Source organism: Notamacropus eugenii, chromosome 2 (assembly GCF_028372415.1).
Source record: "Notamacropus eugenii isolate mMacEug1 chromosome 2, mMacEug1.pri_v2, whole genome shotgun sequence".
Taxonomy (NCBI): Eukaryota; Metazoa; Chordata; class Mammalia; order Diprotodontia; family Macropodidae; genus Notamacropus; species Notamacropus eugenii.
In genome coordinates, this window is record NC_092873.1 from 233,980,956 (window position 1) to 234,004,895 (window position 23,940).

Consider the following 23,940-nt stretch of genomic DNA (forward strand, 5'->3'; position numbering starts at 1 on the left):
CAACTTGTGTCCAGAGGACCACTCAGAATGAATGTAAGAAACAACTGTATCTGTTTTGGCCAGAAACCCTGAAGTTCTGTCCCTCCTAGATTGTTTTTTTGATAGTATAAAAAGAGACCTTTCTTTACTTCAAAACAGAGGAGTAAAGTGTAAGAAGACATGAAAACTAGGAAGGCAGGCTCTGAAGGGCTTTGAATACCAAACAATATTTGATATTTTATACACTCTACTACACTGTACATTGATCACTTCTCTTGTCACCTGTTGTATAGATCTTTATCACCCTCTTCGCCAAGTTCCTGACCTGAGGTATGTAAAAGGAAAGATACTATTTCTATCCCCAATTTGAAGATGTCTTTGGGATAGAGACCTAGTGGGTATATTTCTGCGTCGAAGGGTATGCACTTTTCTGTGGCCCTTTGAACGTAGTACCAAATTGTTCTCCAGAATGGTTGGATCAGCTCACAGCTCCACCAACAATGAATTAGTGTGCCAGCTCTCCCATATCATCTTTAACATTTATCATTTTGCTCTTTTACCACATTAGCCAATCTGATAAGTGTGATGTGGTACCTCAGAGCTCTTTTAATCTACATCTCTAAGAAATAGTGATTTAGAGCATTTTTTCATATGACTATAGGTAGCTCTAATTTCTTCCTCTGAAAACTGCTGGTTTATATTCTTTGACCATTTATTAATTGAGGAAACAACCCCCTCATTTTCCTAAAACAAACATAATGGAACCTCTGTGCTAAATGACTGACTATACCATTCCTTCACCTTTCATAATTCTATCAATAAATAACCTTGAATACTATGTTGCATTACTGAATGACCTAGGAAGAGATAGTAAAAGCCAACAATAAAACAGAGATACAGATGTTAATAATAGCATATGGTGCTTTAAAGTTGACAAAGCACTGAATAGATATTATTTCATTTGATCCCCGTAATTCTATCATGTAGATGTTACCATTACACTCCTTCTACAAATGATGTAACTGAGACTGAATCCAACTGTATAGCCTCCGTCATTCCTGCAAAGGACTTTGCTCCCATAATCTTGAACCTCTGTCCCTTCCAGCTGCACCTTGAATCTGATGCCTTGTCTGCTTCAAACTCTAAAGAACAAGATGGAGTGCCCAGGAGAAGTCCATCACATCTAAACTCACCACCATGTTCCTAATTCCTCTAATTGGCGAGTTCAAAGGTGGAGCAACAAAGCTTCAAAATTCCTTCCTTTAGAGAGGGCAGAAATTGGTCTTTCCTATCACTCCACCTTACATCTGATGCCCTGCCTGGTTCCAGTTCCAAGGAATGCCCTCTACCTATACTCCCTGATGTCCTGCTCCACCCCCCTTTCCTGCCTCCTTTTGTGTATTGTACCCCTCTTTAAATGGGGGCCACCTCCACTCATTCCAATCTCTATCTTGTCCAGAAATTCTGGCCTCTTCCCCTCTCAGATTGTTGGGGTTGTTATGCGTTAATTAGATAAAAGGGGACACTCCTTGGCTCATTTCCAACTCATCTTAGTCACTCAATGGGCCTTGCCTCAGTCAAGCTGAGACCTAGTAAAGACCTTAGTTTCAAAAAGCTAAGGTCTCCCACTGCATCCAAAGCCATCTCTAGTCATCCTGACTGTCTATCTCTTATCTATGTAGTCATACTAAATGTCTTGACACAGGGCCCAGATGGCTCCTAAGGAGAAAGTAAGGCTGATGACTTTTCACAGCCCTCCCTCACTGAAATCCAATTCACTGGCAACTCATAGCATCATCTTCCTCATGTGACAGTCCTCTTCCAGAAGGAAGGACAAACAACATTCTGTGAGTAATACAAACTGCCCCAGTGGAGACACAACTGGCCACTTCCAATCTGGGGGTGCAGCTTCTTCCTTCTTCTTTCCTTGTCATCTGTCCCCTTTCCATTCCCCTTTTTCTCTTTCATTTCCATTCCAAAATTCCTTTCCTCTTTTCACTTTTTACTTTCATTCATCCCCTTCCTTTCCTTTCCTCTCATTTTCCTTTCCCCTTTCCTTCTCCTCCTTCCTGTTCCCTTTCTCTCCCTCTGTCCCTTACCTTTGGCTACAATGCACAAAGCAAAGGAAATTGGGAGAACGGAAACTGGTATCCTTGACAGCTGAAAGGTCTTCACAGGCTAGATCTGTTTTTGAAGACCAGGCTTTATACCCACTGTCATTTCCTAGCGCTTCTCTTTCCTGGGGATTGGTTGAACCTTGACAACAACTTAGGGTGAATGTGAATAGCAAATCAAGTACTATCCCCCATGAAGCAATTTCTGGTAATGAAAATACTCTCTGCTTCCTCAAGTTGTCTGAGATCACATCAGAGGTTTCCTTTTTCTGCATCCAAGCGCTGTAAGTAGGAGACACGTGTTCCAGTGATTATGCCTTGACATTGTTAAGTCTCGTCCTCAGAAGTAGTAACTGTAAGCGTATCTCTTCTCTCCTGTTTTCCTCCATCGGGTGCTGTAACATCTCTTCTCCTCTCTGCAGAACTTCCTCAATCTGGGCCTTCTCCTCATCCAACTGAGAATGGAAAGAGAAAAACAAGTCAATATTTCACTTGGATATCTCTCGAGCAATGTATATTTCTTTACTAGAAAGAACATATCCATCATGATGAATTTCTGTAAACGAATATCCCATTAAAAATTTAAAATAAGTACATTAAAATTATAGCATTTACATTTAATAGATTTGGACATGTATAGTCTGTCAGATTGCTTGCTGTCTTCGGGAGAAGGGAAAAATTGGAATTAAAAATCATAAAAAAATGAATGTTGCAAACTGCCTTTACATATAATTGGAAAAAATAAAATACTATTAGGTGGAAAAAAATTCTAACAATTATATTGTTTCCAAAAATGTTTTGAATCCTCTTGGATCTTTTAAAAAAGCTCCTGCAATTTCAACAGGGACTCTCCAACGAGTAAACTACCTCTACCAATGTAGGTTATCACGTACTTTCCAAAAGCTATGTGAAACAAGGAAAGTAACTTGCCTAGGATAAAAGATCTAAGTATATGTTAGAGGCAGGACTAGAACCTAGGTCTTCCTAGTTTAGCTGCATCAGCAGTATATCACACTGTCTCTCTAAATTATATGTTAAAATAGCTTACAATTTAAACCATGCTGATCCTTAGTTAATTCTCCTTGAAATTTTAACTCTCTTAGAAGCATTATATAAATCATTTGGCAATTGCTACATTGAAACCCAACGTCAAAAACTCTCACCTTAAAATTCTCCACCACAAATGACATGGTATGGGGGGAAGGGGAGAACACGCACAAGGTTATTGGGGTTAAGTGATTTGCTCAGGGTCACAAAGCTAGCAAGTGTCAAGTGTGTGAGGACAGATTTGAACTCAGATACTCTTGACTCCAGGGCCAGTGCTCTATTCACGTGCTCCACAGCATGATATTTAAGGCATTTATTCACAGAAAAATGAAGTGGATTATACCTTTTCATCTTCATCACTGGGCTTTTCTACAGCCTTCACCAAAGTTTTTAAATCATGCTCTAGTTTGTCTAGGTCCACTGAATGCATAGCAGCCTCAACAGGTTGTGATTTCACAGAAATTGTCTTTGAGAAAAGCTCTTGGTCGATCAACATCTACAGAAGAGAGCAAAAAAGAAAGCATAGCTAAGGACAGGTGAACCAAAAACAGAACATGACTCCAAGTAAGTCCAATGACTACAGTAGAGGAAAGAAGCAAATGAGGTAAAACCAGATTTCAATAAGCAAGACAACTGTAAAATAGGCAGAAATGAAAAGGAAAAAAAAATAATTTGCCAATCAGGTCAAGCAGAGATTCCTCATCATTTCTTTGTACTTTCGCATATTGGGAGATCTTTTCAAAGCTATAGTGACTTCAACTCCATTCAGGTTTCATGAGATTACACATCAAGAGGTGACACAAAGCCATATATTGGGTGACAAGACAGCAAAGACAATAACTCCTTGGCATGAAGTCGTGTCAGATACTAAAAACGAAATCTCTCTAACACTGTGTTTTAATGCTTGGTACAAGATCTTTAATAGTTACAAAAATTCCTTTTAGCCTTCTTAAAAATAGAACTGACTGGAATTATTTCCCCAAAACACTAGCTTGAGACTTTCCTGATTATGTAAATGAAGCTATAGGATTTTTGAAAGAGAAGACTTTGCCTGAAAATGCCATTTACCTAAAATCTCTCTGAAGGTTTTGCTTCACTTGAAGTTTTTGTGTGTCAGAATATTGTTAAAATTATATATATATATGTATATATACATATATAAAGATAGATATATGTCTAATTGATGGCTGAAGTATCGTATAAGAAGTGAGCACTGAGTATTTCTTCAGAGAAGAATTATATGAGAGGTAACATACTTTTTCAATATATTTCTCTAAATGAAACCTTTTCTTCTACTAGTAAGGAAAGAATAAATGAAATAATGCATCTGTGGGAATATCTCACATTTTTTCCCTACTCCCTTCTAGCAGTCTCTTTGCCTTTTGGGTCCTGTTCCTTTACCTAGTAAAAGGATTCCACTGACCCTATTGTTAAACAGAAAATAAAAACAAAAGGTAAATTTCTGTGTTAGGCCTGCCTACACTATTTATATAAATTAAATCAAGTTCTTTATTTCAGTAAGGTAAATTCAATAAAGTTCTTCACTTCAGCAGAAGCAGGAAGAGTGAATGTGTCCCTATACACACAGAGTTTATGAAGTCCCCATCACAAGATTAGTTCTTTCCTTGTGGCTTCCTCATGGGAACCAGTATCTTACAGTGTTTCAAGAACTGGAAGAAGGTATTCCCAGAGTAGTTAAAAGCATAAACAAACACAATGAGGAAGAAAGAGCAGGGGTTCCTAACAATTTTTATGCAACGGACCCCTTTTCTAATTCAGGTCTTCATCATAAAATAAAATACAGATAAATCCATTTTATTGGCTAAGTTATCAAGATACTAACAAAACAAGTTTGTGAACCCCAGGCTAAGAACTCTAGATTTAAAGGAAAAATACCAAGCATTTTAGCCTGGAGTGGGTATGAAGTAATGGAAAGCAAACAGAATGAAATATAAAGTTAGACAGGTAAATTTTAATCCAGTGGTGAAGAGCCTTAAACAACAGGCTTTGAATTTATTCAGGAGGCAAAAAGGAATCAGTTAGTATTTTTGAAGCTATGGAGTTACATGATCAGATGGGTGCACTAGTAAGGTTCATCTAATATAGACGTTTTAGTTAACCAAGAGAGAATAGATACTAGGAAGAACAGACTGAATCAGAGGATAATGCAAGAATCAATTGAGGCTAAAAGGTGACAGTGGTAAAAACTCAGGTGGTGAAGGCAGCAGAAATGGTAAATAAAGAACTGAGTGAAAAGATACTATATTTGGAGAATGCAATATGATGTGACTTGTTACATAAGACAATTGATATGACTTGATGGTTTATGAACTATAAGGAGATATGGGATAGAGTTTCAACAAATATGAATAAATAATCATGAGGGAGGTTATTTGTAAGAATAGGGATGGCACAGCCAGAAATGAGGAAATCAAGAAGGGGAGCTGGTCAAAATGAAAGATAATACATTCAGTTCTATAAACAATGATCTTGAGGTATCTGTGATACATTCAGTTAGAGCTTATCCAAGTACAGGGCTAAAAAAGTGAGTAATAGCAGAAGAGCACGAAAAGAATTCTTAAGTGCTACCAAATTTGAAAGCTATCCATACAGACATCATACTTGAAGTTATAAAAACTGATGAGATCACAAAGAGTTGAAAAAGGTAAAGAAAATATGGCCAAACAAACCTAGGGACATGGACAGCTCTAATTAAGAAGCTTGGCAAGAAGAGGAAAACAAAGAGAAAAGAAGGGTTAAGGAGGTAGTATATCTCTGTTTTACATGAAGTACTCACTTTAGCACTTTTGATGTGTTGTGACACTTTTTCAAAGTTCCTATTTAATTCAGCTAACTTAGGCTCCCCCAGCTCACTGCTTGCCAAGCCCCGGGCCCTCATTAGTATGATGGCTTGCTCAGAACATTTTCGACTTGTAGGTTAACATCATCCAGTTTAGATGTTAATCGCTAAACACATAGAAACACAAAATTATCATTAAGTACAAGAAACAGTGAAGCATAACCCAATTAAAATATGGATTTGACACTATTCAAAAGGGAAGACATCACAAATATGTTAAATGTCTATCTAAATAAAACACTGGCAGTATATTTAATTGAATTAACGAATCTAAATAGAGGTAGTAGAGGTGGAAGGGGAGGAGAAAATTGGGTTATGGGGTTGAGGCTTTTCAAATCCTTCCCAGATGACTTGTATCACCTCTGCATCTCTCACTAAAATTAAAATTCAAAAACAAAAAATAGAATAATACAGTGTTTATATGAAAAGCAAGATTCTGAGCCCTAAGAAATACAGTATATATTACAAATGCCATCTTAGGCATACTTACTTTCACAGTTTCTTCACTTTTATTTACAGGCTTCTTTTCAATCTCATCCAACAGAGCTTCAGCTTGGTAAAGCCAAGTACTTATATGAGCAACATTTCCATCAAATATCTCCAGCTGGCTCTGATGGTTCTGAAAATATATACGTATGTACATACTTTTTAAACAATCACATTAAGTATTCTATGAGATTGACATTTAGAAAGATTTGAATGATCATGACTAGACAGAATTGGATCCTGTGAGTATTAGTTAGGAGAATTGAAGGCTCTAGGTAAGAAGAATGTCTCTAAAACTTAGAATTATTTCAAAGAGTAGTATTTTTCCCTCTTCTAGATGCTGATAAAGGAATTCCTCTATAATCATTTCTGGGGAATGCTATAGAAAAGAAGTATCTACATATGTATGTGTGTGTGTGTGTGTGTGTGTGTGTGTGTGTGTGTGTGTGTGTTGAAATAAATGACCTCTAAAGTTCACTCAAGCTCAAATACCAAATTACCAGAGAAAGGAGTTTTTAAAGAAAAAAAGCAAAGTAACAGAATTGAAAAAAAAATTATGTTGACATGATGTAAAATAAAGATGATAATAATAAAACCTGCTTGTGCACAAACACAGACAGATGTATGTATACATAATCAAAGTTGATGAGAATAGGTCCAGTTCCTCATTGTAATATTCATTCTCCCATTACCTGTTCAACAATCAGAGTTGAACTCTGGAACACCCCCTTTTCCAGGGCTATACAAACCTTGAGCCCAATGAGCCCTTGAAGGTCTTCGGCATTTGAGAGTGCCACTGACCTCTTCTATTAAAATACTAGCATTGTTAGTAAAATGATTAATTACTCAGAAATTATATTTCTCAAACTTTTTAAACTCTGCACTAGTGATAAGAAGTGAAAGAATTCCAGTTATGGGGGAAAGTCAATAAAAATGCCCTGAGAGCTCGGGACATAGAGTCTTGTGCAAGGTTAAGAGGTGCCAGTATCACTGGATCTGAGTATGAGAGCTGATGACAGTGTATTTGTTATTAACAACCTTTCAGAGTGCATACATGTTCAGACCATAACCTAGACACTTTACTTTTAAATTTAGAGAGATAAATTGATAAGAAAATGTACCCAAACACTTTCAAAGTGAGAGCTAGTGCAATGATTTTGCTTAAGGGCTCAGGCTTACCCTTGCTGCTGCTGTCCTCATCTGGCATTACATGATACCTCTTGTTAGAGGACCTTCAGGCTACTGGGGGCTGCTGCTAGCCTTGCTGGATATTAAGGTGTATATCTGGCATAGGGCATGCATGCATGCACATACACACACACGCACACACACAAGCACACACACACACTATAGGGTTCTTGGTCTCCACCAAATTCAAAGCACCCTCTACTCACATATAACAATCAGGGTTTAAGTATATAACTTCCTGAACTTTGGAAAGAATTTCCAGTTGTTTGTAATATAACAACATGGGGCCTAAAACATAGGAACATAGATTTAGACCTAGAAGGGGCTTTAAATTTCATCTCTTTCAATCTCCCCATTTTACAGATAAAGAAACTGAGGTCCAAAGATGTTAAAGGACTTGACCAAAGTCCTACAGGTAATAAGTGACACAAAGGTGATACTGGAAAATAGTCCAGAAATCTCTCAAAAGTGCTGGTGGTACCAGTATAGCACCACCAAATACCTCATGCCCCATAACTAAAACTGGCACCCTCTTTCCAACCCCGGCAGAAAAATTCACAGTAAACATACTTGCAAGGAAGATAAGTATTAATTTCAAATGATTTCTTTTTAAAAAAAACTGAGTTGGCTGGATGCTGGAGGCTACCAGAAGGTGGCGCCTAACCTCTTTAAGGATTGTGGTCACTCTTGGACAAAATGTTTAGAAATAAAAGATGACATACAGCATGAAATAAGACATTGCTTAGGTCAATAGTAGTTTTAGTTTGTATAATTTTTCCTTCCGCTAAAGTCAATGAACTGCAGGAAGTGCCAGGTACTAATTGCTTGACCCAGGATACTGTAGATTTTCCTGAAGACAGTCATCAGGGAGAAAGAGGAAGAGTTCACAATTCATCTGAGGAACTTTGGCTCATCTTTCTTGGCTAATTCCTCTTTGCTACATTAGTGTAGATGAATGCTGATGAGATGAAACTTGGGCCATCCCTAAGCAGTTAGCCCTTCATGTCTTTCTAGGAACCTAGAATCAATTTGCTGTGGTTAAGGGATGAGATTGAGGTAAATTATCTAGCCATACTTGGGTCTTTCAAAGAAGGCATCTGGTCTAATACATATCTTAAGTTGGATCAAGAAAAAAAATTGGCATTTCCGAGTATTTAAGAATTAGTTACCTAGAAGAAACAAACTGAGTTGTCAAGTTCAGTGTTGTTTTAGTTTGTGTAATTATGAGTATTGTATAATTTATTTTGTATACTTATGAGTGTTGCTCATAAAAGAATTTCTACCTCTCCTCTATTGCCTTGATGGCATTCTGATATACCACCACTGGTAAAAGACTGAATGTAAAGGGTACAAATCATGTAAATTAAAGCATTGCATTTTTGATATATTGGATAGAGAGCCAGTAAGATCTGGGTTCAGATTCTACCTCTGACTCTTACCATGTGGTTCTAGAAAAATCATTTAAACTCTCAGTTTTCCCAGTTTTTTAAACCTAAGTCTTTTATTAGACTGTAAGTTGCCCATAAAATGCCAATTTGCATTGATATATTATCAGTGTGTGTGCCAGAAGACCACACCAAGAATTTCCTATATCCATTATATTATACACACGCACACGCACACGCGCGCACACACACACACACACACACACACACACACACACTAAATTTCCAAAAATCACTTGCAGCATGGTATAATGGATAAAATATTGGGCTGAAAGTTAGGAAGGTCTGAATTCACATCCTTTTTCTGGGACTACAAGTTCTGTGATCCTGGGCAAATCGCTTATTTTTTACGTACCTGAGGAAATTCTCTTGCAATCTGTCTTAATGGAGGGAATTCCCATGCTAGGAACTCCTCACAATGGCTAGATTTGTCCCTCATTTGTTCCCCTGACATTTTCATAAACTATTTTCCTTTAAGCAATTGACACAGAAGAGAAACAAATGAGGCTGTCAATGAACCCCAAATGGAACCCCAGTTATTAACATTTTCTACAACTCGATGCACAGTGATGTAATTTCCCAATTCATTTTGAAAGCTAGTAGAGCCACAAAGGCCTACACTAATAAAGATAGATAAAAACATTGATTAAGCACTTCTTATGTACCAGATACTAGACTAAATACTGGTATACAAATAGACACAAACAAGACAGGCCTCTACTCAAGGAACTCACATTCTAATTCAGGAAGAAAAGCTGTAAAGGGAAGTTGAATGGCAAGTTGGTGGAGCCATCTAAGGAGTGGTATGGTGGTCTGACGCCCTGTAAGATTAAATAAAAGTGCCCCTATGAGAGGCCAGTATTCCAGGGTAGAATCCAAAGGTGGACAGGGGAGAGACAGTGATGACAACCACAGTTCAGGTAACATGCTGTGAAGATGGCTGAGAAGTAACAATAAAGAAGACATTATAGTATTAAGACGAATGATTCTTTAAGGAACTAGTGAATGGAGCCCAGTATTTTTAATACCTTACATTTCACACCAAATGCCCCATTTTCTTGGAATTGCTTCCAAATGCAGAAAGTGGATATGCTAATCAATCAACAAACCATTATTAAATGCCTATTATGAACAAAATGCTGGCAATGCAAAGACAGCAAAAAACACTAACTACTCTTAAGGAGTTTACATCCAATCTATAATGTTGGGAATTATTTATAGATGCATCAAGATGCACAATAAAGAGAGCTGGCTTTGTAATTAGAGGACCTAGCTATATTCAAATCCCAGCTCTACCACTTGCTTCCCTTGTGGAACTGTAGCAAACCACTTGATTTCCTGTAATTCATTTTCTTTATTTGTAAAAAAGAGGTTGACGATGACTTCCAACCCTAAATTTATGATCCTATGTTCAAAATTTTATTTTCACTTCCTAGTAGTATAAAGGTAAGCTTGAAGACTTTTGGGCCTTTGCTGCTATATATCCATAGAAAAGTCTACGTAGAACAGGTAAAGGAAAAGAGGACTTTACCCTGCACCCTCCATTGCCAACATTAGCTCTGTCCATCAGTTCCTCTCCCCACCCCCAGTCTTTTTCAGCTCATCTACATGGAAGAGCAGAAGATGATTTTGAGATGGGAAACAAGAGAACCTTGGAATCTCAGAGACTCTAAGAATTATTGGGGAGCATCTCCAAGTGAATGACTAGGTACAATCTAACCTTCAAAAAATAAAATCAAAAGGCATACGGAATGCTTTTTGTAAAGTAAACTAGACAGTCCAACATAGAGATCCATGTCCCTGGACAAAGAACTGGGTTGAAGAGAGAGATTTGAGTCTATCTGGCTAAGAGTTCTTTTGTTTTTGCTCTAGGGAGCTTGGTGCCTAGAGTAAAAAAAAAATTCTTAGTGGAATGACAAAAGCAAGAGTCAAGAATAGGAAGAGAAGAGGACATGAAAAAGCAGGACAGTTTCTTCTTGAGAAGACTTTTACTAGTCATGTGGCTGAGTCAAGGTCTTCTGTTTTTTTTCCTTAAAAAGCACTATTATTAACAGGTCATTCTGTATAATCTTTATTTCCAAATATATTCCTCCCACTGGACTGCCTAGGAAGCTCGTTGTAGCTATAAAGAATGAAAAAGAAAAACAAATTCTGACAAGCCACCAACCAACATCAGTTGTGTCTGACAATCTCCACCTGCATAGTACCAGTGCCTACACCTCAGCAAAGAGAGGTAGGTCCATTTTCCCAACCGCATTTAGTTTCCTGTGATTGTTCTTCAGATTTACGTTGTTTTCATCATTGTAAATGCTGGCACTTTGGAAGTAGGGTTTTGTTCATTTATTGCATTTATAGCCTACCACCTAGTACAGAACCTAGAACATACCAGGCTCTTAATTCATGATTCTTGATTCCTTAATTATATTGGTTCCTTATTTCTGCACCATTTCATGATGCAGTTTATTATGGGAATTTTGGATTGTCTTTTATTATTCAGGACTTGGGGCCATTCCTCCTGCCAATTTTGATTCACTTACAAGAGTGTTAATGTTAACCTCACCTAACCAAAATCTGACTCATGGAACAATAACATGAAGGGAAGGCCAAGGACATTTCACCTAACTGAGAGGTTGCAAAGTTGACCAAAACCTGTCCCATGGGATGCGAAAATTTACTTAAAGACTTGGACATTCCAATGTACAACACTCAACTGTCCCTGACTCCTTGACGACATGTAAATCTTCCCCTTCAATCAGTCTGTTTGTATATCCTCTAAATGTAGTTTAATCTGTAATCTGACTTAGTTTATCTACTGAGTTTGTTTGATGAGGCTTATTCAGAGGATGTATGAGATTATGACTTTACTCGACTACATTTGTTCAACTTTTATGACACTGAAGTAAATATGGGTTTATAGATTTATCTCCTCTTTAACTTTAATGGCTTAAGAGGCATGTACAAAACTGCAATACATAAAAGAATTATTTCTTTGCCAGTCTGACAAAATTTGTCTAGAAGAGGGCTTGGGAAAGTATTAACAGGGGCTCAGATTTTCTGTGGGGTCTGAACTTATGCTTAATAATAAAACCTAGGCATCCCTCAACACCAAAAGAATTCGAGCAACCCATGTGCACTTTTATCTAGCTTCCTTATTCAAAGGCAGCCTGGATTCTGCTTACCCTAGAATGGTATATTGTTCTCTTTGCCTATTTGACTATAAAACATGGTAAGTAATCGAGTGCAGAGCTGTTTTCTTCTCCTTAAGAACCTGAGTTGAACTAGTTTAGACTGTTTGCATCCAACTTAAAGTCAGGCAAACTGGGCTTACTGACCTGCCATATGACCTTGGACAGCACTTTGTACCTCTTTAAAGCTCATTTTCCTTACTTGTCAAATGAAAATTATAATACTTTCATGGATCATCCACTAAACTTATACAACTCCCAAAGTTACATCTGAACCCTCTCCTTTCTTTTCTCTCTCTCTTCTCCTCTTTCTATATTGCCTTCATGATATGAACCCCAAATCTATACATCTAACACTAATGTCCTCCTTACACTCCACTCTCACATCATCAACTACCGACTATGTATCTCCTTGTGGAGAATGTTCTATAGATATCTCAAATTCTTCATGTCCAAAATGGAACTGATATTTTCATTGTAGCTTATGTCTACTCCAGATTTCCCTATTTCTGTCACCATCCTTCTAGTCACTCCAAAGATTACAACCTCACAGTCATCTTTAATTCCACCTTCTTCCTCACCTCCATACCTGATTAGTTGCCAAATTTCATCAATTTTTTGCCTCTACAGAATCTATCAGACTCATCCCCTTTTCCCTACTCACATAGCTACCGCCCATCTCAAAACACCAAAAACTCTTGCCGAAACTACTATGATAGATTATTATTTGCTCTCTCTATTTCAAGTCTCTCCCATCTCCATTCCAATTTCCATAATATTACCAAAAATCTATCCCTGAATTACAGGATGCACCATATTTCTTTCTTATTATATAAACTCCACAAAGTCCTTCGTCATATAAAGCTTTGTATAGTTTAATCCACTTTTTCCACCTTATTATGCATTACTCTCCTCTATAGGGTCTAATCTTGCTACTGTTCCCATATCCAGGCCTTTGCAAAGATTGTCCCCCAGTGCACTCTCTCCTCACATTTGTTTCTTAGAACCCCTAGTTTCCTTGGAAGCTCAACTCAGATATCCATGCAGTTTTTCCTGATCCCCTCAGCTACTATTGCTTCTGTCTAAAATTTACCTTGTATTTGTTACACACACACTTTCATGTGTGTTTGCTGCCTCCCATTATAGAAGAGAATCTCCTTAAGGTCAAGGACCGTTTCATTTTTGTCTTTGTATTCTCAGCACCCACAAGAGTACTTGGCACATAGTAGGTACAATAAATGCTTGTTGATTTATTGACTGAACATCTCTTGCATTCACTTCCTTCTTTCTATCTACAAGGCTACCATCTAGTTCTCATTACCTTTCTCCCAGATTACTTTCAGTACTCTATTAATTCCTTCTAATTCTCATATAAAATTCATCCTCCACACACACATATCTGTCTGTCACACCCTGATTCAAGACTCTTCAGTGCTTCCCTATAGCTTTCAGGATGCTAGAAGTTCCACTGTTTCACTCCTAAAACCCTTCACCATCTGATGAAATGTTTCCTGGCTTAGTTCACATTATTTCTCCTCCAATATTCCATGATACACTTAAACTGGACTGCTTGCTGCTCTTTGCACATGATATCCTCCTCTCTTACCCTGTTGTGTTTGCTCAGACTGTCTCCTCTTTTCTTTCTTCACTTCCATCCCTTGCAATCCCTCTTCAAGACTTAGCTCAAATGATGCCTCCTACATAAAGGCTTTCCTGATGCCCCCTGATATTAGTCTTTCCTAATCACAATTTTAAAATATACTTTATATTGACTTATCTATATATATATTGTATGGTTTTTACCATTGCAATTATACTTTAGCCAAAGTCTGCATCAGTTTTTGTGAGGGATAATCCCATGACATCCATATTCTGATAGGACTCCTGATTGCTTATGAGAATGATGCCTAAATATGTGATTTCGTTAGGTAGTTAGAGGACGTGAAGACAGATGGTCATGGAGGTTAGATATGAACTTTTTAATGGCTGTCTTTAAGAGCTATACAAACTGCATGGAAAGCAGGCCCCCTAATATATACCTTTATTTCCAGTGCTTTTAAACCTGGAGATAGCTGAGAAGTAGCTGCCCTTCAGGGACTCCACTGTCTTTTTGGATTTAACTGAGATTTCTCCTCAGTCAAAGAGTCCATTACTCTTGTTTATTATTGGGCCTATTGTAATTTAGATAAGACCCCCAATTTCTGTTTACTGGTTGCTTGATTTTATGGGTTTACTTGCCATTCACAACACATTAGGTTCCTTTCATTAAGCCACTTTTGGTGAAAGGAAGCTGAATCTGGTTATAGTAAGCCAAATATTATGACCCTCTCAGAAAGCAACCAGGGAAACTGGTGTTGATCCTAGCCCTGTCAAAATGGTTTACCACTAGATTGCCCAAATTTGAAATGTGATAGATAGAATTAATTCTAGCCTATACCTCTCTGGGGAGATAGGTGAGAGAAGGCTCAGCTAGAGCCCTCCTTCTCCTCCCCACTAAGATGGAAATTACAGTCTCTTTTGAAGAACAGTGCATCAGATTCCAGGTCAGATTGTCATTCATGCTGCATATGAGCCAGTTGTTAATGTATTATCCCAAGGAGGGAGAGAGAGAGAGAGAGAGAAGTTGTGGGAGGGAGGGAGGAACAGACAGAAAGTTTTCGTCTTTGTAAGTCCCTAAGAGCCATATTACATAGGTACCTAATCAATGCTTTTTGACTTAATGAAGGTATGAATACTTGGAATACCTGAGTTACATTGAGATTGTTGTTGTTGAAGAGGATTCTGGGAAGATGGTGAAGTAGATCAGAAAATTTCAAGCTCTCAAGATTTTCCTCTACAAAAGAGGTAAAATTGCACCTCTGAGTGAACATAGAGCCTCGAAAACAAATGAGAGTAGGGGCAGAAATGATTATCCTGGGATAATCCAAGATCTGAAGAAAAATACTGGAGAAGAATAAATGCCTCTGGGCTAGGGTCAGTTTTAACCAGCCTCAAGCTGCTTAAACAATAAACCCCAAGCCCTGGGGTCAACTGAGGTGGGAGGCTGTTTCCCTCACCTACAGGAACTTTTAACTCTGGGAGAGTAAGGGGAGTTGGGCATCTGACCTGGGGAAGAACTAGGAAACTTCTGCTGATAAGGAATGCCAGCCCCAGCTGTCCTTCAGGGTGCAGCAGGGTCTAGAAGGAACCAGCACACACTGGGTGAGGGCGGAAGCAGTGAGGCAGGGACTCTGTTGGCTGTGGGCACTTACAGAGGCTGGAGGTCTTAGTTTGAGTTCAAGGTGAGAGTGATGAGGTTCAGACTCTGGGAGCGTCCTTGAGCTCCCCTTGAATCTTCCTACTTAATCTGGCCTTTCTTCCTCAAATCTAATCTTCCCATTTGTTCCGGCAGTCTCAGGAAGCCCATGGACTTTTCATTATCATTTCAGGTCTCTGTTGAACTCGCCTCCCTTGATCCCATCAAAACCCCATTCCCATACTGCCCCTATCAAGATCTCTGAATTGCCCCACGTGTTTCCCACCCAAACCCTCCCGTGTCTGATATCTCCTGATAGCCTCCAGCTGTTTCCAGCCTTTGACCCTCCTCGGACTTCTCCTCAAGACCCTTCCTAAACCCCTCCTCCCATCACCCTGGACTACCGGACCACCCCCCCCACCCCCAGATCCCTCCTATACTCTTTTCTGTTTTTAAGTCCCACCTTGCCTCCATGAAGGGGCTCAGATTCTGATTAGCTGAGATTCTATCTGGCCCGCTTGTGAATACAAACGTTACAAAAGCTTAGGCTCCTCCAGAGGCAACCCAATTTGGCAAATCCTTAATAAACTTTGTTTTCTTTGGCTTTAAGAAGGCTTGAGTAGAATTCATTCGAGCACGACCCGGACCGTCGCTATTTTGGGGTCCCCCATCACCTCTCAACCTCTTCATTTATGGTTCCCTGATCCGGAGAAGCTGCTAATCTCAAATCCTTCTGCTCAAACTGGAAGGTACGTAAGGCTCCCCCTCTCTCTATCCCCTACTTGCTCTCCAAGCACCTTGGCAGTGGATTTTCGGACCTGGCTTCAGGTCCCAGTATCAGCAAAGTCTCTGAACTTTCTGGGCGCTAGAGAGTTAGAGACTCAAGTTGTCGGTCCATTGGTTAGGCAGCGGACCTGGGAATTCTCTGGATTTCCTGGACGCAAGGAAATCGGGGAGAGCTCGGTTACTTTTTGTCCTCTTGTTTTTTTCCCAAGGCTTACTTCCATGCCCCCCTTTGAGGGGACTTCCAGTTACAGAAAAAAAAAATGGGTCAAAATCCATCAGTTCCAAGGAATTCGCCTTTGGGCTGTCTTGTACAAAACTGGAACAAATTTAACTGCTCTAAAGACCTTAAAAAGAAAAAGTTGGTATTCTTTTGCAACACACTTTGGCCTCAGTATCACCTGAAGGACAATGAAGTGTGGCCCATGTTTGGGACCTTACAATGTAATATCCTTTTAAAATTACAATTATATTGCCTCCAAAAGGGAAAATGGATAGAAATACCTTACGTGAGGGCCTTTGTCGAACTCTCTCAGGACCCCATTCTTAGAACAGATTGTAAGATGCTTGTAGCTAGAGCCGCCCCACAAAAGGGAAATGGGGGTGAATTGGACATTTTGGATGACCCCCTGTTTATGGCTCCTAGGGTCTCGGCCTCACTTCTCCCCTATCTCCGTTCCCAACCCCCACTCACTTCCCTACCACGGGGCTTGCTGAGGTGCCTCCCTCTGCAGCCCCTCTGGCTGGGGCAATATTCACTCAGGCCTCAGGCCCGGCTCCCGAGGCATTCTCTGGGGCATCTCCCCCTTTGATCCCTACTCTTCCTCAGGCACCAGCGGATCTTTCCCCTTGCCAGCCAGATCCCCTGGCCCTGCAGCCTAATCCAGTTCAGCAGGCATTCCCCAGCCCCTCCCTCACAAGAAGTGGGACTTCCTATCTTCCTCCACAAGCCCCTGTCCCCACTGGGCCGTCAGGGCTGTTTCCCTTGAGAGAAGTACCTCCCCCACCCAGTGGGACAACCAGGATGCGTGTTCCGTTCTCTCTTTCGGATCTCCCCCAGATTAAAGAGAACCTGGGGAGATACTCGGAAGACCCCCCTAGGTTCACTGAGGGTTTTAGGGACATATCCCTACAATTTGAACTTCCTTGGGAGGATCTGCATATTCTTTTCTCTGTCTGTTGTACCGTTGAGGAGAAGTGGAGAATTTGGGAACATGCCCAAAAGTTTGGGGATCATATGGCTAGCAATAATCCCATAAAATACCCCGCAGGAACAGCTGCTGTTCCCTCGAGTGACCCCAGATGGGACTACCAAAAGAGTGAGGACAGGGAAAAGAGAGACTTTATGGTAATTTGCCTGTTAGAAGGCCTAAAAACTGCATTTCAAAAACAAGAAAAATTTTCAAAAAATTAGGGGAATTACTCAGGGATAAAAGGAAAACCCTGCCCTTTTTCAAAACCGGCTAGTAGAAGCTATTAAAAAGCATACAAATTTGGATCCTGACTCAATAAAAGGGGCAGCAATCCTTAGCATGTATTTTATTAATCAGTCTGCCCCAGATATTCGGAGGAAACTACAGAAATTGGCAGTGGGACCCCAAACACCTCAGGCCCAGTTACTGGAGATGGCCTTTGGAGTCTTTAACAACAGAGACCTCATTGCAGCACAGGAAAGAGAACGAAGGAGAAGAGCCAGGGCCAGGGAGAAGGCTCAATTCTTGGCTGCTGCCTTGGCCAGGAAAAGACCCAGGGAGCACCCCTGCAGGGCACCCCCTTGGAGGAAGGCTGGCTGCTTGGGCAGTGGGGAAACCTGCTTTCATTGCCACAAGGAGGGTCACTGGTCCAAGAAGTGCCCCTCCAGGGCGCCCCCCCCAGAGGGAGCCCCAGGAACCAACGCCTGTGAAACCGTGCCCATGTGACCAGAAGGGACATTGGAGGAAGGATTGTCCCCAAGGTTGGAAAAGTGGTGGAGCTACCCCCCCAGTACCCTGTCCTCCAGTCTTCTCAAGACTTGGAACAACAGGAAAACCTGGGTGCTGGTAGTACTCCCACTTTCTCTACCTCTCTCCTCAAGCCCTTGGCAAAAACGAAGGCTGAAGGTAAGGTTACTCACTTTAACATGGCTAAATTCTCTGCTTTAACCAGTCACTCTGGCTCTACCCGTCCCTTGACCCCTCGGGTCATAGGCATTGAAAGGGAAACTAAGGAATGTCTCCAGACATACCCCCTCCCCAGCCTGCTTGAGGATCTGTTGTTTAAACACTCCTTCCCTATGCCCTCCTCTGACCCTGCCCCCTTGATGGGAAGGGACCTGATGGTGAAATTGGGGAGCCAATTTTCTCTAGTTAAACCTCCCATCTCCCTTTTGCCGCTGTTCACTATATCTTCCTGGGTTTGCTTGAGAGTGTGGGAGACAGGCCAAATATTTGGGACCCTGGAATTCCAGAGAGAGCTACTTCTGCCACCCCAGCCACTGTTAGTCTTTAGCAAACGCTAAAGTGCTCCCCCATCTCACCTAGTAAGTATCTGATTAAGCCTGAGACCTGGGAAGGACCACAACCTTTAATGGAAAAATTCCTTAAGTATAGCATCTTTGTCCCTTGTCCATCTCCATGCAACACTGCAACCCTTCCCACAAAAAGGCCTAGTGGAGAATACTCACAATTGATTTTTGCTTTTGAATGTACTTGTCCTGGGGAATCAAGTCCATATCAGCTAATGTGGACAGTCTTGCCCCAAGGGATTCGAGATAACCCTCATTTATTTGGCCAGGCTTTGGGAAGGGATTGAAGGCACCTGAAAGTAGCAGGCAGTAGCTTAATTCAGTATGTGCATGATATTCTTATTTGTAGCCCCAACCAGGAGGCTTCTTTGGCTGCTGCCACAGAAGCCCTTAATTTCTTAGGCATTCGAGGCTATAGGGTCTCTTGGAACAAAGTCCAGATAGCATGCCAGTCCATAAGGTATCTGGGCAATGAACTCACACCCACCTCTCTCTCCTTAACCTCTGAGAGAAAAAGGACAATCCTGTCTATCCCTGTTCCAGCTACTAAGAAACAAGTTCAAGTGTTTTAGATTTTGTAGACTCTGGATTCCTAATTTTGATTTTATTGCTAAACCCCTTTATGACCCTACTCAGGGCATTGACTCAGAGCAGGCTAAAGTTTTTGAGACTCTGAAAACTAATTTGACCACCACCCCATCACTAGACCTACCCAGTCTGGGAAAACCTTTCACTCTGTACATTGATGAAAGGAGAGGACAGGCTTTGGGAGTCTTAACCCATTCCTTAGGACCTGACCCCAGGCCAGTGGATGTTTTTATTTACTCAAAATATGCTTTCCTTGCTCTACATACCTATGGAGCAGTCTGGAAAAGGGGATCTCTGACAGCAAAAAAACTCCCCTCTCAAACATGCCCTTCTATGTTTTGGCCTTGCCACAGTCATCTTTAATTCTCTCCAGAGAAATTATCTTTTATGCCAGGGAAATTGTCTTTTCTTTATACTCCTTTTGTACCTGTTTGGTGTGTGTGTGCCTAACCTCTTGGCCAGGTTTATCTTTTCCAGGGTGCAAGCCATCAACTTCTAGATGACAGCCCAGGCTATATACCAACCTCTGTCTGAATCCTAGGTCTCCAGCCCACTGGACCTGGCACCACCCAGGTTCTGAAGTTGGACCCCTTGAACAGGACCCATCGAGGCAGGGACAGCTCTATGCCCCTTGCCAGCAGGAAGAAGTTTCTTTCTTTCTTTCTTTTTTTAAAATTTCTTTATTTATTTAACTTTTAGCATTCATTTTAACAAAATTTTGGGTTCCAAATTTTCTCCCCTTTTGTCCCCTCCCCCCCCCCAAACACCAAGCATTCTAATTGCCCCATCACCAATCTGCTCTCTCTTCTATCATCTGTCTATGCTCTTGTCTCCATCTTCTCTTTTATCCTGTAGGCCAGATAACTTTTTATACCCCTTTACCTGTATTTCTTATTTCCTAGTGGCAAGAACATCACTCGACAGTTGTTCCTAACACTTTGAGTTCCAACTTCTTTTTTTTTTTTTTTAATTTATTTTTTTATTTTATTTATTTTATTTTATTTTATTTTTTTATTTAGCTTTTAACATTCATTTTCACAAAATTTTGGGTAACAAATTTTTCCCCTTTTCTCCCCTCCCCCCCAAACGCCAAGCATTCTAATTGCCCCTATGACCAATCTGCTCTCTCTTCTATCATCCCTCTCTGCCCTTGTCTCTGTCTTCTCTTTTGTCCTGTAGGGCCAGATAGCTTTCTATACCCCTTTACCTGTATTTCTTATTTCCTAGTGGTAAGAACATTACAGTTGATCCTAACACTTTGAGTTCCAACTTCTTTAGCTCCCTCCCTCTCCACCCCTTCCCTTTGGAAGGCAAGCAATTCAATATAGGCCAAATCTGTGTAGTTTTGCAAATGACTTCCATAGTAGTTGTGTTGTATAGGACTAACTATATTTCCCTCCATCCTATCCTGTCCCCCATTACTTCTATTCTCTATTGATCCTATCCCTCCCCATGAGTGTTGACCTCAAATTGCACTTTCCTCTTCATGCCCTCCCTTCTATCATCCCCCCCCACTCTGCTTATCCCCTTATCCTCCACTTTCCTGTATTGTAAGATAGGTTTTCATACCAAAATGAGTAGGCATTTTATTCTTTCCTTTAGTGGAATGTGATGAGAGTAGACTTCATGTTTTTCTCCCACCTCCCCTCTTTATCCCTCCACTAATGAGTCTTTTGCTTGCCTCTTTTATGAGAGATAATTTGCCCCATTCAATTCTCCCTTTCTCCTCCCAATATCTTTCTCTCTCACTGCTTGATTTCATTTTTTTTTAAGATATGATCCCATCCTCTTCAATTCACTCTGTGCACTCTGTCTCTATGTGTGTGTGCGTGTGTGCATGTGTGTGTGTGTAATCCCACCCAGTACCCAGATACTGAAATGTTTCAAGAGTTACAAATATTGTCTTTCCATGTAGAAATGTAAACAGTTCAACTTTAGTAAGTCCCTTATGACTTCTCTTTGCTGTTCACCTTTTCATGGTTCTCTTCATTCTTGTGTTTGGAAGTCAAATTTTCTTTTCAGCTCTGGTCTTTTCATCAAGAATGCTTGAAAATCCTCTATTTCATTGAAAGACCAATTTTTCCCCTGAAGTATTATACTCAGTTTTGCTGGGTAGGTGATTCTTGGTTTTAGTCCTAGTTCCTTTGACTTCTGGAATATCCTATTCCATGCCCTTCGATCCCTTAATGTAGAAGCTGCTAGATCTTGTGTTATCCTGATTGTATTTCCACAATACTTGAATTGTTTCTTTCTAGCTGCTTGCAATATTTTCTCTTTCACCTGGGAGTTCTGGAATTTGGCCACAATGTTCCTAGGAGTTTCTCTTTTTAGATCTCTTTCATGCGGTGTTCTGTGGATTCCTTGAATATTTATTTTGCCCTCTGGTTCTAGAATCTCAGGGCAGTTTTCCTTGATAATTTCATGAAAGATGATGTCTAGGCTCTTTTTCTGATCATGGCTTTCAGGTAGGCCCATAATTTTTAAATTGTCTCTCCTGGCTCTATTTTCCAGGTCAGTTGTTTTTCCAATGAGATATTTCACATTATCTTCCATTTTTTCATTCTTTTGGTTTTGTTTTGTGATTTCTTGGTTTCTTATAAAGTCATTAGCCTCCATCTGTTCCATTCTAATTTTGAAAGAACTATTTTCTTCAGTGAGCTTTTGAATCTCCTTTTCCATTTGGCTAATTCTGCTTTTGAAAGCATTCTTCTCCTCATTGGCTTTTTGAACCTCTTTTGCCAATTGAGTTAGGCTAGTTTTCAAGGTGTTATTTTCTTCAACATTTTTTTGGGTCTCCTTTAGCAGGGAGCTGATTTGCTGTTCATGCTTTGACTTCATGTCTCTCATTTCTCTTCCCAGCTTTTCCTCCTCCTCTCTAACTTGATTTTCAAAATTCTTTTTGAGCTCTTCCATGGCCTGTGCCCATTGAGTGGGCTGGGACACAGAAGCCTTGATTTCTGTGTCTTTGCCTGATGGTAAGCATTGTTCTTCCTCATCAGAAAGGAAGGGAGGAAATGCCTGTTCACCAAGAAAGTAACCTTCTATAGTCTTATTTCTTTTCCCTTTTCTGGGCATTTTCCCAGCCAGTGACTTGACCTCTGAATATTTTCCTCACACCCACCTCACCTCCTGATCCTCCCAGCCAGTGTTTGGGGTCTGAGATTCAAATGCTGCTTCCAGCCTCAGGGCTTTGGGCGGGGGCAGGGCTGCTATTCAGTGTGAGATTAAATTCAGATGCTCAGGTGAGGGCAGGGCTGCCTCTCAGGCTCAGTTCCCTCAGGGAGTTTATGCACAGACCTTCAACAATGGATCCAGGCTCCTGCCTGCTTGGAGAGCACTGGTCTGCCGCTGCCCCTCAGCTTCTGTCTCCCGAGGGGGCCCGAGCCATCGGGGCACCCCACTCCCCCCTCGACCCTCCAAAGGGACTCTCTCACAGACCCCCGTCACCTGTGGGTGGAGGTACTTGTGCGGCCGCTGGAGATCCCGTTCCTGAAGCCTGCTCGGATCTGTTCCTCTCGGTGCCGCGGCCACGGCAGGGCTGTACTCAGCTCCCAGTCCCGGCGCCCAGTCCGCAGCACGAAGGACCTTTTACGAGAGGTTTGCAGGTCTCTCCGGAACAGAAATCTCCCTCGCTCCAATGTTCTGTGGCCTCTGGGTGCAGAATTCGCCGTGAGTTACTTCTTTGTAGTTGTTCTATGGGTTGTGGGTTCGGAGCTATGTGTACGTGCGTCTTTCTACTACGCCATCTTGGCTCCGCCCGAGTTCCAACTTCTTTACCTCCCTACCTCCCCACCCCTTCCCTTTGACAGTCAAGCAATTCAATATAGGCCAAATCTGTGTAGTTTTGCAAATGACTTCCATAATAGTTGTGTTGTATAAGACTAACTATATTTCCCTCCATCCTATCCTGTCCCCCATTACTTCTATTCTCTTTTGATCCTGTCCCTCCCCATGAGTGTCGACCTCAAATTGCTCCCTCCTCCCCATGCCCTCCCTTCCATCATCCCCCCCACCCTGCTTATCCCCTTATCCCCCACTTTCCTGTATTGTAAGATAGGTTTTCATACCACAATGAGTGTGCATTTGATTCCTTCCTTTAGTGGAATGTGATGAGAGTAAACTTCATGTTTTTCTCTCACCTCCCCTCTTTATCCCTCCACTAATAAGTCTTTTGCTTGCCTCTTTTACGAGAGTTAATTTGCCCCATTCCATTTCTCCCTTTCTCCTCCCAATATATTTCTCTCTCACTGCTTGATTTCATTTTTTTAAGATATGATCCCATCCTCTTCAGTTCACTCTGTGCACTCTGTCTGTATCTGTGTGTGTGTGTGTGTGTGTGTGTGTGTGTGCATGTGTAATCCCACGCAGTACCCAGGTACTGAAAAGTTTCAGGAGTTACAAATATTGTCTTTCCATGTAGGAATGTAAACAGTTCAACTTTAGTAAGTCTCTTTTGACTTCTCTTTGCTGTTCACCTTTTCATGCTTCTCTTGATTCTTGCGTTTGAACGTCAAATTTTCTTTTCAG

At 40.8% G+C, this 23,940-nt stretch overlaps 1 protein-coding gene and 2 long non-coding RNA genes across 3 annotated transcripts; 2 read left to right on the forward strand and 1 right to left on the reverse strand.

Moving 5' to 3' along the window:
* The first annotated feature begins 3 nt into the window (after positions 1-3).
* On the forward strand, positions 4-2,714 carry LOC140526943 (uncharacterized). Its single transcript, XR_011974613.1, has 4 exons — positions 4-309; positions 1,085-1,210; positions 1,685-1,826; positions 2,516-2,714. It is a non-coding gene; the product is annotated as an uncharacterized lncRNA (long non-coding RNA).
* Positions 1,934-15,817, reverse strand: LOC140526942 (utrophin-like). The gene is made up of 5 exons (XM_072643565.1): positions 15,556-15,817; positions 6,491-6,619; positions 5,938-6,107; positions 3,484-3,636; positions 1,934-2,548 (listed from the first exon to the last, which is right to left on the reverse strand). Exons 3-5 carry the CDS (start codon positions 6,037-6,039, stop codon positions 2,405-2,407), a joined length of 399 nt encoding a protein of 132 aa, XP_072499666.1. The 5' UTR covers positions 6,040-6,107; positions 6,491-6,619; positions 15,556-15,817; the 3' UTR covers positions 1,934-2,404.
* LOC140526944 (uncharacterized) lies at positions 10,693-16,148 on the forward strand. Its single transcript, XR_011974614.1, has 2 exons — positions 10,693-11,352; positions 15,030-16,148. It is a non-coding gene; the product is annotated as an uncharacterized lncRNA (long non-coding RNA).
* Positions 16,149-23,940: the final 7,792 nt, after the last annotated feature.

Bases quoted from the DNA above. Each gene is read 5' to 3' on its own strand.
- LOC140526942 (XM_072643565.1), bottom strand. From the start codon at position 6,039: ATGAGGGCCCGGGGCTTGGCAAGCAGTGAGCTGGGGGAGCCTAAGTTA. The intron at 3,637-5,937 runs GTGAGTACTTCA...TCTCTTCTGTAG, and splicing joins AACACATCAAAAGTGCTAAA to ATGTTGATCGACCAAGAGCT. The intron at 2,549-3,483 runs GTATAATCCACT...TTCCATTCTCAG, and splicing joins CCAGTGATGAAGATGAAAAG to TTGGATGAGGAGAAGGCCCA.